The sequence below is a fragment of the Epargyreus clarus genome, unplaced genomic scaffold, assembly GCF_041222505.1.
Source record: "Epargyreus clarus isolate Ecla_fem2 unplaced genomic scaffold, WU_Ecla_fem_2.2 ptg000019l, whole genome shotgun sequence".
In the NCBI taxonomy this organism is placed as follows: Eukaryota; Metazoa; Arthropoda; class Insecta; order Lepidoptera; family Hesperiidae; genus Epargyreus; species Epargyreus clarus.
Window position 1 is genome coordinate 11,863,141 of NW_027332227.1, and position 18,457 is coordinate 11,881,597.

General features: G+C 35.6%; 1 protein-coding gene across 5 annotated transcripts in view; it reads left to right on the forward strand.

Moving 5' to 3' along the window:
* Window positions 1-18,457, forward strand: part of foxo (forkhead box, sub-group O) — a 128,447-nt gene that overhangs the window by 104,803 nt on the left and 5,187 nt on the right. For 2 of the 5 annotated variants that reach the window (XM_073083669.1, XM_073083665.1), the window contains exons 5-8: window positions 258-503; window positions 892-1,103; window positions 1,706-1,893; window positions 2,329-2,823. In XM_073083669.1, coding sequence (XP_072939770.1) covers window positions 258-503; window positions 892-1,103; window positions 1,706-1,893; window positions 2,329-2,505 — 823 coding nt within the window. In that variant the 3' untranslated portion in view covers window positions 2,506-2,823. The remainder of the gene's footprint in view (window positions 1-257; window positions 504-891; window positions 1,104-1,705; window positions 1,894-2,328; window positions 2,824-18,457) is intronic. The other 3 variants (XM_073083670.1, XM_073083666.1, XM_073083668.1) reach the window with 2 other exon arrangements.

Below are 18,457 nucleotides of genomic sequence, written 5' to 3' on the forward strand. Positions count from 1 at the left end.
TTTATATGTTAGCGAGCCTTCATAGGGGCATTAGATTTGCATGCTTCCCATTACACTTCATGTTTAGGACTATTCAAAGACATTTTACTAGATGACTTAGCTGTTTTATTTCTGCTCAGGATTTTCATTATTTGCCACTTAGACGTCGATGAATTATGGGGCCCGTTTAGAGTTATATATGTTTGGTCTTTGGTCACATTCTTCTAGACATGTAGTATTTAATTTTGTTTTTTTGACGCTTGTTCGCTTTGGCGTAGCAGCAGTTTTCAGTTGTCACCGGAATTCCGTCAGAGGGCTTCATCAAATGCGTCGTCGTGTGGACGCCTGTCGCCGATCCCGTGCCTGATCCCCACGGAGCCGGATTGGGCGACAGAGTACAATCCAGCTGGGGACTTTCCACCATCTACAGATTTCTCGCAAGTGGACTACGCTCAGGAAGAACAGCTTGCTGGAACCCTCGCCGACTCTATGAAACTTCAAGGAGCTGATCCATTCCTAAATACGTAAGATATTAGTTCAGTTTGAATAATGCAAGGACACTTTTTTGCTAAAGTGGTAAAGTATTGAACACTTCTCCCTTATTTTTATTTAACACTTTTTATTAAGCTATTGACTCTAAATAATGGCGTTAAGTCGTAATGGCTTGCCTTAGAAAGCTTGTTTTAGATACCTGTAGTAATTTAGATTCACAACAAACCTCATTTAGTTACCTTAATCACATTAGACCAAACACTTTAATCGTTTCACAGTTTATACTTAAACTTGATCGTGTACAATAACTAAATTGATACTTTGAAATTACGTATATACCCTTAACATGTATGTTTTAAAATTTGCTGAAATCGAAACGTAAGTTGTAAATCGTCAATCTCAACTGAGCGTTAAAACCAGGTACGTGCCAACGACGTCTTCTTCATCCTCGGGTGGGAGCTATCGCTACCAGTACGGGGGCTGTCCGCGGCACCCGCACGGGGGCTGCACGTGCGCGGCGCTGTTCTCCCCGCCCGCGCACCCCGCGCACCCCATCCAGCCCCACCAGCACGCGCTCGACCACTTCGTCAGACCACCGCCACCTGCCGACCCGGCTGATATCATGCAGACGGGTAAGTGATTTACTATGTAGTTAGGTTATTTCTGATAGAGTATTATAATATAATAATAATAATAACCATTTATTGTATTGATTGTCAAATTTTTTATTGCATGCGCTGCTTAAGTTTTTTGAGTATTTTCTCTTGAATACACATCTTCGCTGATGGTGGCATTAGCTGAAGGTGGTAGAACCCTTTGTGGTTCGTCTCCGGCGGCACCACCGCCACTCCTATTTCTGCCACATAACAGCAGTGTTAAGCACTGCTGTGTTCTGGTTTGAAGGGTGTGGTAAGGGAGACATACGTTTCCGAGGCGTTCCAGCTTAGTCCTCAGGAGTAGCGACCTCATGTATCTATGGCCTACCTCATGTAGGAATATCTAATCGTATCTGGGGTTCATTACAGATGTCCATGGACGGCAGTAGCCACTTACCATCAGCCTTAATTTTTGTGGACTGTTGAAAGGTGGAAATTATTGACAATTACCTACCTACCTTAATTTACTAAAGTAAACGGATTATCAGCAAATAATATCTTGCCGCTATTAAAAAGTTAAAATGTTTTTTTTTCTTGAGTATATTAACGTCATTCTTTGCAATTCTTTTGACCTACAGAAAACAGCCAAACCCAAATGGTGACGACCTCTGACGCGGGGCTCATGAACGGCGGAATGATGATGCAGACGGGAGTGATGGCTCCGACCACCGTCATGGGACAGATCATGGGCGCTCTGAACACTGGACTCGCGGAAGATTTGAACATCGAGACATTAGAGCACAGCTTCGATTGCAACGTTGACGAGGTAAAATTTGGTTCCGGAGTTTCCGAAATTTACTCGATAAGGTATAAAGATCTGCGTGGCAGAATCATAAGTCAGGCTGATGAATGGAAGGAGGATAATGTGAAGAGTTTATCTGTTGATGGTATTCCTACACGGTAGATCATAGGCGTTCTGAACACTGGATTAATGCATGAACTTGCCTTACTTTTCACATAAAGTGCAGTCCATCTGAATATAAATGGTTACTGTTACCCATAGATATATGTAATCAACCCCAAATAGGTTTGAAGTCTACCTAAGGTTACGGTACCACATCCTTTTATTCATCAATACAGTAAAAACTAAATTACTCTGGTGGTGAGGCTTTCACATGAACCACGGTTTGCACTAACGGTCTCGCTTCTTATATAATAACTCGAATGCTTATATTTTGACCTAAGACTAACTTTTTCCCAGGTGATAAAGCACGAGCTAAGCATGGACGGAACTTTGGACTTCAACTTTCCGCAGCAGCACACGGCAGCCGAGGCGGAGAGCCACTTCACTGCGCCCGCGCCCCCCGTACCGACCACCCTCTCCGGGGGAGGAGCACCCCGCACCCCTTACTCCGTAGCACCCTCCTGGGTCCACTGAAACAAACGGCCTAATGATGAACCTTCCATCATCGATTCTTCCTAATGTAAATAAACGAACTATTCGTTTTAAGTGTTACTTTCGCATTCGAAGTCAAGATTTTATGTTCTTTTATCATGTTAACTAATGTTAGAGTTTTATTTAGTGTTAATACTAAGTGGACGTTACCGATCGTTGTTGAAGTGTCAATTAGTGCGTTAGGGCTTTAGTGTTAAGCTAGGGGAGCTTGTGATATAGATAGTATATTACTCAGGCTAATGCTTGGATCGGGAGGGGGTGGCGGTTGTAATGGATCACACTGTCCAGTCGTGGAGAAAGGTGAGAATATTTTTTTTTATAATTTTATATATTTTTGGTATTATTGTTATTATCATAATATCGGTTTAAGATATCATAATTAGAATAACCAGGACATTATCACGACTGAAGGAACTATATCGGAAAAAGTGCAAACGAAATACGCGAAAACTTTCCTGGCTGCCGTATCGGCCTTAAATACGCGAATGAGGTCAGATTGTGTTTTCACGAAACAATAGAGTTATAGTTTATAAGAACCCGACGATACTGAGACCAACTTCTTGGACACTCGAGTCGAAAGTTTCGGTAGATTATCGCTGATACTCCTAGATTTATTGCGTCCGTATTGTTAAATGGTCGGTAATATTTCGCCGTCGAGATCCTTTCTTTAGTATTTTTGAGTCCCGTTGCACTATACGTGATTGGAAGATTCTGGGAAGTATTAGCGCAAAAAGTTTCCAGTTTGCACTGTTGTGCGAATTTGGTATTGTCGTGCGTTTTGGTCAATTTTTTTTTTAATCGTCTCGATGTCTAATCAATACGACCTCATACATATTACGAGTTTCTTAGTATGTTAACACATATTCAATTTAATAGGTAACAGACATCGATGTCTATTTTCAAAGTAGCTATTTGTGGAGAACTCTTGTGTTTCCTTGCATTATTTTCCTTCTTTGTCAATTTGTCACCTAATAGAAATTTCTAACGCATTTATGTAATTCTAAAATTTTTGCATCTCTCTCCAATGTTAGGTCAAAATTTGTATCACTATTTGAAACTTTTTGAAAAGTTAATTTGATAAATAGCAACAACGCGCTGAAATTTTTAACATTGTTCGTACGAAAGAAAATTAGCCGAACAAGACAAGTGCTTATAAGTGCAGAGGCGCAAAATTTTTCTACAAAATTCTTCTAGGCGCGATCGTGAATTTGTGTCATTGGAGTTTACGACAGGATATCACAAGAAATAACTGCGTCACTCATGTTTATATTCTTTGTACGTGGATTATGACACGTGATGCTGTCTTATTTATGGAAGATTGTAAGGGAACGGCGGCATTGTTGAACGGAGTGATGAGCCGGCCATTGTTAGGGTGGGGTTACACGGATTTTCCGTTTTTTATAATAAAAATGGAAGAGGGCTATGCGGTTCATATAATGCTTAGTGATCGGTGCAGCCCTTTCAGCCATCAGCCCTCCAAAAGTCTAATAAATATAACACTTCCTAAAGATGATGTATTTTATGTGGATATGCGTGTTAATAAATACAGACGATGATTAACTAAAAATATCGTTAATCTTGTAGATTTCATTCTTTCACTCCTTTTACTGAAAGATATATAAGTTGATAATGTTGCCATGCTACTAAGGAATAAGTGAGAGCGTGTCAAATAATAATTATATTTGATTTACTACACCCTACACACAAAGTCTATGTAATGTATCACACACGGTACGCAAACCCTCCTTAACAAAACATGACGTCACAAATATAAATGAAGTCGGTGTGGTGGTATTTTTGAAATAAGGAAATGAAATTTCCATTCGCGTTATAATACTTGTCATAGCCATAGACTTAGAATAGATTTTTTTCGCTACCCTAACTACCATGACTTTTGTGTTATATCAGATAGTATAGTATATGTATATAGTAGATGTATCTATAAACAAACCAAATGAATAACTTACTTATTTTAACACGCTTTTATTAGCTTGGGTTGTACGTTTGTATGTATGTATGTACGTAACAGTAACGGAATCTTTGAGCCCGATTTCTATCCACTTTGAACGTTCAGTTTAATTCAAAATTTTGAAGAATGATCAAAAACCGATGACCATACACGGTTTTAATAATTTTGTACCATTGTCCTTATCAATATCCTCAGGATTAATGATTTTCGAGGCGAGAGAAAGCGCCTTATGGAGCGTTCAGACAAAGTTACTATAGTCTGATTCATAATTAGGTGTCGAAAATGTAAACAAACAAATGTCACTGTCAAAATTAACAAGAAACAAAAACTTTAACAAACTCACCAAAAAACGAAAACTTTACAATTATTCACAATTTAACAAACGCGCTATGAAAACAATAATACATTCGAGTTCAATTCAATCATGAAAAAAAATAACATCAGCTACGAAACTTAAAAATGACGGCACAAGAAATGTTCTAGGTTCCGATTGTGTTACCATTGTCACATTTTAATTTTCTACCATAAACCTTGTTTTTTTATTTTTATTAGTATATGGAACGAAATTGAGGTAATATAAATATTAGAAAATGTGAATTGATCTTAATTTTTTTAGATTATTATTTTATTATTGTTGTATTAATTTAATATTGTCAAAAATAAGAAACTACCATTTGAAACGTATTTTCTTAATAGGTCAACACCTTTGTTTACATTTTGGACACGTAATTATGAATCAGACTATAGATTGATTTTTAGCTTTGGAAAATAATAATGTTATTTCCGTATAACTCAAATGAACTGAAACATATCTATAATGCCATCTTGTAGAATGATTTTTAGGATTCCGTACTCAAAGGATAAATCGAAACCCTCCGCTGTCTGTTCGTGAGTCACAGGGCTTTATCTCTTAAACCGTAATAGATAGACACTTGATTTTTTTACAAACGATGCATGATGGTGGTCGCTATAACAACAAATACTAAAAATTAATAAAATAAATATAGTTTAAAAAACTGAAAAACACGCTTTTATGTTAAAATCAACTAAAAAGCTAAAAATAATCTAGGAATCAATTAAGGAACAGTAAATAGTATAGATATGGAAAAAGTTTGGGGTGCTTTATTTACCAGGTTCGAAAAGCACCCCACACTTTTTCCACAATTGATTTTAACATAAAAGCGTGTTTTTTAGTTTTTTAAACTATATTTATTTAAAATATGTCTGTTTAAAGACCTTAATATAATTATTTGGCAATCCTACTAAAAAAGGAAAGAAAAACTATGTCAATGGAAAGTCAATTCTAAAAGTTGTTTTAAAACAACATCTTATCTAGACTCATTCAGATTCAGACAGGATTTAATCAAAATAATCTGGCGACCTCATCTCTGTAGAAATGCTATCGTGTAGACGAGGTATTAGGTACAGGCTATATTCCGCCAATGCCCATGTAGACAGCACACGGCCTAACATTTGTTTGCAAATTACATTGGCTTATGAATAAATAAATAGTACACTGAACACGTTAGGCTAGATTTCGAATTTTACGTTGACTGACAACATAAATATTCCACTTTATCGCTTATGGCCGTATAAAAAGTTTAATTGAGTTAATATGCGTTCGACATAATTTTGAATTGCCTATAACTGTACGGATAAAATATGGCGCTAGAATATATGTACATATATTTTTTTAATTTCAAAAAACCTTCAATATTAGGTATTTAGTTTAAGTTAGGATAGATAGTTAGGACCTTACAAATATATTCAAATTCAAATTCAAATCTCATTTATTCAAAATTGATTCATATAGAATACTTTTTGAAAGTCAACAAACTACCACCGCTTCGGAAGGTATTTCGCTATGGAGAAGAAGCGGCGCAAGAAACTCCATACGTGTGCATATTTGCATCTTTTAAAGGGTAAATAATATACAATTTTACATAGTGGTACATATAATTAATTTTTGATGTTGGAGCTGGAGTTGTCATACCATACGGATTTATCATTTAAGTACTGATTTATATTATAATATGCCTTTTTACATAAAGTTAATTTTATAGTAGATTTAAACCTTTTCTCGGATAGATTGATAATGTCTTTTGGTATTTTATTGTAGAAACGAATACAGTTCTCCATAAAAGAATTACACACCTTGCTTAATCTAAATTGAGGTATGGCCAAATAAGGTATCTTTATTTCTAGTATTATGACTGTGCCTATTATATTTTTTTTCCAAAGAAGAATATTTTTTGCGAGCATATAAGATATTTTCATAAATATATTGACTAGGCACTGTCAAAATATTTATAGATTTAAACAGTTCTCGTAAGGACTCACGGGAGCGAAGACTATAAATGGCTCTAATTGCACGTTTTTGAAGTATAGTTACTTAGAAATGTCGAATATTAAAAAAAACATGCATATTCCATTTAAAATAGAATCATAGAATATGCGGGTTTTTTTAAATGTTTATACAGGCAATGGGCTGTAAGCCAATTGGTCCGCGGACTATTGATGGTCCGTGGCGGTACTAGAAGCGGTCCGGGAAGTTTTTAATTAATTGCTACTAATAGCCATACACTGTACTGTCAAATACAGTGTTGTATGGAAAAATAAAAATGTTTTAAATTAAAAGCCCCTAATATAAGCTCGGGTATACATCTATACATATTACCTTTAGGTATATCGTATCACACCGCAATAGCTTTTGTGATAATTTTTTTACCAATTTGGCCAATTACATTTAAAACTCCAGATTTTCTCCACGTCACGGCATTAAACAGCTACTTACTACTTTTTGTGTTATTAGCACAAATTGATGGTTCAAACTTTTTGTTAATCACTGCAGTTTTTATTTCAACCAAAGTTTCAAATTATTCTAAATGATTATAATAATAGCTGAGACTTAAGGTTCTAGGAATACGTCGTATCACGCATTTGTCCGGTTTTCATTGCAGGTTATAATTTTAGAATTGAGTTTCTAATAAAAAAAAATAGATGTATTGCCTAAAACTTGAAATAAAATTAAAGATTATAATTAGGTCCTAATTATTCACCGCGACGAATCCCAAATGAGTTTTTAATTAATGAGCAAATAGAAAAGACATCACCTAGGTTCTTAACACGAATTCCAAATTCACATTGGACGAACAAACATCCAAGCGAATTATATAGAAACGTTCATTTGTTCATTGGTATGAATAATAATTATAATTAGATTGCGATTGATCGCGGAGTTGGCAGCCATGATTCAATTTTACCAGTGAATGGTCCTATTTGGCCGCTAATGAGGGCGACCGGAGTCGGTAATTAATCATATCATTTTTAGCGTGAACGGTGCCGAGTCGAGTCGAGTGATCGCTTCCAAATAATGGAAAATCACGAAAAAACCAGAACGACGCTAGATTTAACCCCGCTGCGGTAATGACTTGTTTTTTAGGGTTGCAAAGAATGAATGCGTCTTAACCAGACGTTGGTTGAGCTTTTTGTTAATTTTTTTAATCTTCCGACGTTAGTTAATGGGGGATAAGAATTTGAGCGAAATTAAAATTTAATGTTCTTTCTCGAATGGTTCTTAGTTGGAGTGACTATGCAGTTTTTAACTCTCGGTTTGTATGACATAGAGGTTTCTTTTTACAGGATTTTCTTTACTTATTATGACATTCCATTTAACATTGGAGTCAGCATAGTGAACACTTTTCATCACCCATTTTTGGGAGTAGGTACTCAGGAGTAAACGATAGGCTGTCCCTATCCTGAGTATTTACTTAAAAGAACAAATTTTAATGCATCTATGCGCAAACTAGGTACATCAGATGGTAAATAGTCTAAAATATATGAATGTGTATTACAAAAACCTAATATAAGTGTCTTTCACCAATTAGTGCTAGTCGACATTTCTAATCCAATCGTATTTGAAGTTAATTACAGATGTCCCACAGCTGTAATTACTATTTATTTACTACATACTAGTTTGCTAGTTAAACAATACACATTGATATTTAGTGTGGTTCTTGAGATTCTTGTGTTTAAGCTATGCGTCTGTGTATGTTTGTCGAGAGGGTTATTCGTTGACGATAGTCACAATGTTTCCTTATTAACATTCCCACGGTCTTAATAATAAACTTTTTTTTTTTTCTTCTCGAGGGGGAAACCTTCAAAAAGTACCCGACGACGTGGGAGCGACGCCGGGTTATGTGGGATTTTTACAGCACTAAAACCCCCCCGGTGGCCGTCCTCAACGCTTGTTGGGGAACTCCGGGATCTCCAACGGAACACAACCGGAGCCCTCCAAGCGCGATGCCCAACGGGCTCTACCCTGGGGGAGCAGTTTTCGCTCCTCCCACACCACGTAGTGTTTACGACGGTATGCGACCACACATACCGCCGTCCTTCCCGGGGTCGCTTGCTGGACGGTTCGAGCTCCCACTCTTGCCGTCCGCAACCCCGGAAGCCCCCTTTTAGTCGCCTCCTACGACAGGCAGGGGATACCGTAGCCCTATTCTAGTCCCGGAACTACAGGGACAAATCTTAATAATAACCTGGGAACCTTTGATCATCGCGTCTCTAACGCGTGTCAACGCGATCTATGAGAACGATACCAATTATTTGTTTGGGAACCTTTGATCATCGCGACTCTAACGCGTGTCAACGCGATCTATGAGAACGATACCAATTATTTGTTTGGGAACCTTTGATCATCGCGACTCTAACGCGTTGCAACGCGATCTATGAGAACGATACCAATTATTTGTTTAGTATTGTTAATGTTGTGCGTAAAAAGTAAGCACCCACCTGCCCCTTCGTAATGCAATAGAAATGAGAAATTCAAAGTTCTTTTTATCTACGAATAATCCAAGATAGACTCATGCATATATTTCTCAACTTTTTATTACGTTAATATTCTTTTGGAAGTTTGAACAAATTCGAGCGTCGCGGCCGTCTGTCGCGTCATCGGTCAACACTCAACATTTTTATTAACAAGCTGATTTTCATAAAGAGTCGTTTAAATTTCCGAACTCATCCCGTATTCCGGTCGGCTAGCTTCGTAATTAGGTAGGGCCCACCTTTGCACACGATTTCTCGGCACTTGTTAAAAGTTTTCAATTGCGTTACGAGGGGCCCTTATACGGAATTTATTCATTATATTCTCCCCACCACCCTCTACTTAATAAAACGGTGCTTTGCTCTCTTTTTTTATTTCGTCTTCGCTCGGTGTCCCCTAGTCCGTAAGTATTTTAAATATTTGCCGCATGGCCTCGCAAATGAGTGATGAATTATACATTTGTCTAAAATTTTATAACGCTTTCATGAGATTTTGCCCCGCGCGCCTGTTGCCTATGACGTTATTGTTTCCTACGTTAAACTAGTATTATTATATAAGTTCCCGTTTTTTCTCATTATACTCTGTCATATCTGATAAAAGGTGTTCAGCAACCTCTTAAATCTATTTTGTTTTATAGATTTAGGTAGTAAATCTTATTTATACTTCAAACTAATCCTCACAGTTATTTTTGTGTAATTAGCAAAGCCAAGACAAATTAAAATATATTACGACTTATAATCTAGTTTTAATAACGTATTATTCTGGCGCTAATATTCTTTAATCAGGAATTTCAGAAAAGAAGTTACGTTTACATTAAGAGCCTGCTGTCATAAAACATATTATTATAAAACATATAATTATAAGCATACGCTATCATAGTACTTTTTCATCCTAAATAAACGTAGTAATTAGGTGCAGCAACTGATTTTTGGTTACGATTTTACTACATAAAAATTCACGAGATTTTTATAAAAAACGTTATTTCACAAATTTATAATTCAGCGCGAGTAACGGCATACCCTTACTGCCTCGTTGCTGACGACAGCTGACTGAAGTCTGATCGGTTATTTAAATGAGAGGAAACATAGTTATGGTGAAAAAATCAGTAGGTAATTCACACTGTGAGTTCCATTTTTTGGATTTCTTTTGGAAGTTTTTTTTTAATATGAGTGCTTATTTGCGATATATTATAACTTTTGGGGCTAACGTTTGTACATTTTGACATAGACCATATTGACCTTACAAAGCATATTAACTTAGAATCTAGAAGAAATTTGAACCACTTGAAAGTAGCCTTATAACTATTTATAAGGCTACTTTCAAGTGGTTCAAATTTCTCCTATTACTCTATAGTAATAGGTAATCTCTTTATTTAAAAAAAATGCAGTGAACTTACGTTTAAGTACCAAAATAACATTTTCTAATATACCTATAACTGGGGCAGACTGGAGCAAAGTAATTATCAAAATTGAGACCTGTTTATTAAATACAACGAAAAGTACTAAGCATAAGGCATCTGCGACAGAAGTGAAATAATTTTCTAGGTTGACTGTAGAAAACAGTCTCAGGGCAAGATAAATTAGGTTACTAATTTTACAGAATTTAGGCAACGCAAAACCACAATCAAAAGCAGTGATAGCCTAGTGGTTAAGAAACTTGGCCACTCGATCGAAGGGTCCGAGGTTCAAAACCCAGGTATGAACCTCTGATTTCTCAGTTACGTGCGCACTAGTTATTAATTATCACTTGCTTAAACGGTAACGGAAAACATCGTGTTTAAACCTGTGCCCAGTAATGGGACAAGAATAGGTTGTTGATGATGATGATGAAAACCATTATTTCGTCAAAATTAATCTTTTAATATCAATCTATTAGTAACTATCGATCAATACTCTAAACTGAAAGTCTCGTGCTCAATACATAATATTTGATGGACTGAAGGAAGCACTGTGACAAAGCAGCAGTACGTACCATTCTCTGTAACTATATGGTATGGTAAGGTAGAGCCACTTATACAAGGTATATAACTTATTCCTTAGAGGTAGGAATGCATCTGTGGCCTCTAATGGTCTGAATGAATCTCATAAAATAATTAATGATTTTATTATAGTAATTACAATTTAAGTCTGTTACAATTTACAACATAACTTGTTGGTAATCATTATCACATTATCTACAGTTACATATTATTTTTGTAATGTGTAGAGAAATTATTTATTTACATAGCATTTAACACTCATTTACCTAATTGCCAAATATATTTTCAAACCCGACTTTGATTAGGCTTGCTTGAGATTTTCATTTCTAGAGCCAACTAAAGCATAGTAATGGGCTGAAGTGTAGTAACTAATGTTTAAAGTCGGACATCTGTCGGCAGTGGAAAACCTCCGAAGGGGAAAGCGTAATTTTGTTGAAGCCGCTTAGCATTCTTCGTCGACGTCGATCGTCAGCAAATTGGATTACGTGTTGAGTGTCGTCACGCGCACTGCCAAAGATTTTATGATTTTATTGGCCGCCCCCAAATGTACCAGTTATGAGGGATAATTCAGACGGGCTTACATTTTCCGAGATAATACGCCGCGAATTGGACAAGCTTAAATTTTCTCGAAACTTTTGAGACTTCGTCTTAAATACTTTCAGAGCTTGACAATGACCCAATTCTTAGATGTCGCAGCGAGCAACCAAATTTGGTCGTGCTTAATTTGTACTAGATGTTCCAGAATTCGAGTTATTTAGTTAATTAATGGTTCCTCTGTAAAGAGCTGTTAGATAGGTACCAATTTAGTTAATTATTTCTCATTTGGTTATATTTACTTTTTGAGACTAAGTTGGATTAATATACTTGGAGCAATTACCATATTTTTTAACTAAAATTATATACCTAATATGATTGTCTACATGATGGTCTGTATTGCAATGTTGACTAATGGAATATCCATCCATTAATCAGCTATGATCAAAATTTTGAAGTTTAAATATTAATTTTGAATGATGACTCCAGTGACCTAATTTCGCCTTGGCTCGGCCTATATATAAAACTGGTTGATTTACCAAACAACTTTCTTTGTCTCTACTGTCTTCATGAAATTTCTCCGAAGCCCGTTTAATGGTTTTATGACTTCCCCTTAGCTCTCTTCTAAAAGAGTCATAAACTATTACCTACTACGGTAGGTATACCAAAGATGGTAATGTCATTTTGTATTCGGTCAACTTCATCAACTATATTGTCGCACTACGATACATTTATATTATGTTCCAGTCCGTTGACTATGTGGATTTTTTTATTATAGGAATATCAGACTACCATGCAGTCCACCTAGTGGTAAGTGGCTACTGCCGCCCATGGGCATCTGTAATCAACCCCAGATCAGATTAGATATTCCTAAATTCTATCTAAGGTCGGCCACAGCTGCGCTGCTCCTTCAAAACAGAAGACAGCAGCGCTCAATATTACTGTTATTAGGCAGAAATAGGTGTAATTGTGGTGCCGTCAGAATCGACCCACAAGGGGTTCTACCTTCAAATCACTTTAGACGTTTTCATGTTTACCTTCTCATATCTGAGGTAGCTAGAACTAATACTTATCTAATGTTGGTTACAACCCTTCGTTGTTTTAACTATAAGGCACCTCATACAGGCTGTTATAGGCTTCGGACAAAGTGGTAGAACCCATCATGGTTTGATTTCAAGGCACCACCGCCATACCTATTTCTTCCTCTTCTATTTATGCGGACCCAAATATATGAAAACTGATTTTAAAATATAAAAAAGTCGTTAACAATAATAATAAAATAAAAATATTCTTAAAATGCACTTAAAATTGTTTGCATGAAATCGCAATTCACGTAAAAAATCATTTCATTCCATTTCAATGCATTGAATTACGTTTCATTTCGTTGCATTACATTTCATTTGAACGCATTACATTCCGTTTCATTCCGTAACGTCATTTCATTGACGACGTAATTCGTAACAATGCTACGGCTCGTAGCTGTAACACGTGTTGGGCGTTGGGCGTCGCCGCCCCGCCCCGTGCAACAGGTCCCCACTCCCCGCCCAGTTACCCTGTAACGTCAGTATGGACCCTAACCTATATGCAGTAGGCCTGATTCTTCATAGCTTCCTCTTATCAGTTGGTAAGTAAACAAACAAATGTAGTTTGTTTTCTTAGCTGCGATGTGCATTGTTGATCGTTATTAAAGTATTGAAACATCAATGCATTACACTAAAATACTCTTATGTGTATTGGGAACATTAAAGGTGGTAGAATCAAACCATATTTATTCCAAGGAGAGACCAACGGTAGATACTGTGACTGTTTCTAGTTTGAAACAGTTCTTGCGTTTCGGTGAAAAAGTGTGGATGTCGACTGGCTTATATGTAGCGACCATCTTAGATCTCAAGAGTGGCAACGTAGCGCACCCATGATCGCTATCAGGTAGAACCTCAAGTGTATGTGGAGTTAGCTATGCATGTTCCGTAGAGAAAACTTACCTTTTTTCATGATATAGGAGTAGCAGACGAGCATACAGTCCATTTGATGGTGAGTGGCTACACCGCCCATGGACATCTGTAATCAACCTCAGATAGGATTACATATTCCTACCTGACGTCGGTCACAGATGCGCCGTTACCCCTGAGGACTAATGTGGAACGCCTCGGAAAAATATGTCTCCCTTACCACACCTTTCAAAAGGAATACAGCAGCGCCTAACACTACTACACACTGCACACACTAAGATAACACACTGCAGCTCTTGGGCTAGTGTGCCCCATAAGAATACCTCCTGTTTTCACATTACTCATGTAACAGATCACATGACTAATGTAAATAAAAACAAACAGCAGACCGTTTCGTACGAAAAATCACAAATTTCCCGCTTTGGTTCCCTTACGGATTGAGAGCTTGGTGGTGATTTTATTGAGCTGGCTGAACAATTTTCTGTAATAATTTTATTTGAGTGTTTGGTATTACAACAGAGAGTTGCGTCAAATTTTCTTTAAGACTGATCTAAAACTTCATTCGTATAGAGTCCTAAACCCAAGTTTAAAGTTATGCCTAAACGTGGCAATTATATACCTACCTACTACTTATGCAAAGCGCAGAACTACTTTAATTATAGTTTATTATAAAATGCCTTTAAAAATTAAGTAATACAGGACAAAATTTAGTGATTTTTACCAGTATTCCCAATACAATATTTTTCCTATTAAATTTCTTTTCGAAACTTCTTTTAAATAAGTTGTACCTAACTTTAATGTATTGGTCAGGGTCTCGGTGCTTTACTGCAGACAATTTTATAAATAAACATTGTTATAAAAAGATATAAAATAATCGCGTTGTGAAGAAAATTCGACATTTATACTAACGTTTATAGTAAAACTGATATTAGATTAGATAACGCAATAAAATCTATTGAAGGTATCTAATTGTGAAGTGAAATTTTTTGGTGCTCAGTTACAAGCACTCTCTTAAGGTAAAAACGAGTACCTACCTAATAATCACGAATGCATAAAATGCCATTTATGGAATCCTTAAAGAAACACAATCCTAAATATTAATTAAATATTTTTTCTACTTTAAAACTTAATAACTTGTTTGTGTAAAAACAGAAGTATGTCATGTAACTATTTACCGATCAACTCTACACTATTTAAGATTTTTTTCTCTTATATATTTTCGATGTTAAGTATAACCATAATATTCAAGGTTCAAACTAAAAGAAAACATTACTTAAAGTCGGTATCCAAATCCTTTAGCAATAGTCGTGGCTATAAAGGAAGTGTGCTCTAAATAACACCAGAGTTAAGAGGCTAGGCCCTGTATGAATAAATTTACGCCCTGGCTAGAAACACCAACAACACACAACTAGCTAGGACGTCCTGATATTCAATTCACTAAAATACTATTGAAACACGAGAAAATCGATTAAGACACACAATTGATACTTTGTTTCCTAAAATATAAATATTTTATAATCAAAATATTTTAAATTCGTCCTTTGATTATTTAGAGACAATGAGCTGTGCATAAATAGATTAACCTCTGTTATTAAATGGGAAAAGAAGACAAGGCTGTGTTTTATATTAGTCATGGTACTGGGTACATCTACAAGTATGATAAATTGCAGACAATTTACATATAAATAGAAAATGAGACAAAAAGTATTCTTAAAATTTTAACCTCAAAGATTGAATCAAAATTTAATTTTAGTTTATTTTATTGATTAAATTTCTTTGTTATACAACGTATTGTATGAAAATCTATTCCATTCTACAGTACATCTTAAGTTGTAGCAACAAAAAGTAGGCGTATAATCCCGATTCTTTTAATAGCGACGTGGTGACCCGCCACCACCCCCGCTACCGGAACCACTCTATAACCAGCGGCGCCTATGCTTTATAGCCCGTACCATCCGAAACTGGATTTATTGTCAACGGACGACATGGCCCGAGAAATTGAGAAAGTTTTTTACGCGAATTTATAAAGATAAATATCAATCGAACAATGGGTCTTTTTTGCGGGATGTAACTAAAATGGGTACTTTTATTAAAGAAATAGCTAAAAAAATAGAGACTACGCACATGGATATCTTTCTGCATACACAATAGGGCAGGAAGTTGCACAAACATATAGTATGATTTTTATTTTAATATTTATTGTCAATGAGCATTAAAATAGAAGTCAAGACATAGTTTTCCAAGACGCTTTAATATAGTCTTCAGGGGTACAACGCATCTGTGGACGACCTCAGGTCCGGTTAGGACTCTTATCTGGAGTTATCCATGGGTGGCGGCAGTAGCCACTTAGTGTCTGGTGGACTGCTTTATTATAAAAAAAATAAACATTAAACTCTTCTAACCCTACAAAGCAAAAAATGCTATGGTAGATAAACTACAAAAATAACGCTCATAAATACTATTATAAGGATTGAGTACAATTTATCTATAATAAGATACTATAATATTATATTGTATTTCCTATTATATCCCCTTATTTAATTCTAGTTTCAGAAAGAAGGAATATTAAAGGAACACCATACTGATACTGTTATTAAATGGGAATTTCATAGTTCACAATTTTCCTTTCGCTGACAGGAGAGAAAAACGCAGTAAACGAAATATGCTATAGGGGAAAACAATGGACACTTTCCCATTCCTTCTTCTGAATAAGTTAAATATTTTCTTATGAACACAACTTAGTAAAAAAATTTTTTTTTTGTATAAATTTGAAATAACAAAGGAACGTACCTTTATTCTACATTATTTTAATTACCAAAATATGTAATATGTCAGTCCATTTTATTTAGGTGAAGTATGACGCCTACCTGACTAAGGTAACTAATCCTAAATGTAATATAATTTGTACTTCGGACCAAATTGAAATTTTATATGACAAACCCCTCAAACCAGAACAGTGGCAGTAATATCACTATAATTATATTAATTATCTAACGTTTTCATAGAAATTATCTAACACTTTTATCTCAAACGTAAGCAATGAATTAACTCTTTCAAGGTACCTATGAGTAAACTCATACAATCCAATTACGCCAACGAAATAGTAGGTACTAGTTATTCATACGATAAGGTAACTCATCGTAACGTAAATCGGCGGATAGATATAAAATATTGTATTCACTACTATATCCACCTTGTATATTCGAGACTGCAGACCGTAATATCGTATATAAATCGTACATTATAAGCTTACGGTGCCGAGTCGTGGTTTATACTCCTTATTTCGGGAAAAGCATGCCAATTATCCACATCACATATTAAGAGCGTCGCTTTATTCTGAGCAATGAGTCCCAGAGAAAGCCGTTACATTGCTGAATATACGACAGATTTATCGTGGTGATGTAGAGATGGGAGCGCTTTATATCGATATTTCGATAGTGCGAATTTTAAACATGGAATATGCAATGTAATTTTTGATTTTCTTTGGAAATTCGTTGAATTCGGAATTAAGATATTTTTAACTTGGTTAACTAGTGTGAATGTAATATGATGTAAGGCAAGTTACTAGCTAGTAACGCGTAACTGGTATTGAAGGAGAGGTTATTGATAAGGGCGATTAGTCCCTGCATTTTTAATATTCCTTTTAAATATAGAGGCATTGTATATTATTATGTTGTAAAATGATAAGAGAACAAAACGAAAAGTAAACGCTTTCACATTTTTCATTCAATTAGTATACTATAGAATATAATAACAATAAGAGTTTTGGTGTTTAGCTATGACCTAAACACCGAAAAATTTAAGAATTAATCATGTACCAAAATTCAAAAGAAAGACGCATTAAAATAGCTTACAGGTTATCTCATATCCCGCATAGCAATTTATTCCAAATCACGGTATTCGGAATCCGGATTAGAATATTCAATCGATAGCTGTAGGGCAGCACTAGGGGTCGTCACCTGGGAGGCGAGGGGTGCGGGGCGCGCAGACTTGGCGTCGCAATGTCGGGCAGGTTACGATTTACACTCCACCAACTCAGCAGAAACTCTGCCCGAACGAGAAACGCTGATAATCCACATCCATACTGCGTGAGAATTAGATCGAGATTACTACGGTATCACTTTGAACGGTTATGCCATTAATTAGTATGTTAATATGTGTAACCATTATTGCTCTGATAACTGAAATTGGATGTCGTAAATTTAAAGAATTATTGGTAGGAAGGTAACAGGTCCATATGCCAATGACCCTGAATCAAGCAGTAAATTAATTAAATTCGTTTTATTTTTATTTTTTATTAAGTATTTATACATATCCGTTAACTATTAAGGAAATTTTCGCAATTTTAATGGTAGTTATTCGAATGTTGGTGATTTATCTTTAGTATGTAGATGTAGGTACCTACTTAAGATTACCAACAGATTGCCTAACTTACAGGTATATGTAGGTTATCCAAGATATCCATAGACATCTTATAGCCAATCAATAATATTTAAAATATAAGTTAAACAGATCAAAATCTTAACTAAAATATTGAAATTAATACTTTTAAATTGATTAATAAAACAAAAACTTATAATATTTTATGATAATTCCATACATGTTTATCTTTAACTATTATAATTTACTTTAATTAAGAGCTAATATAATGTTACAACTTTACGCCAACTTAATAA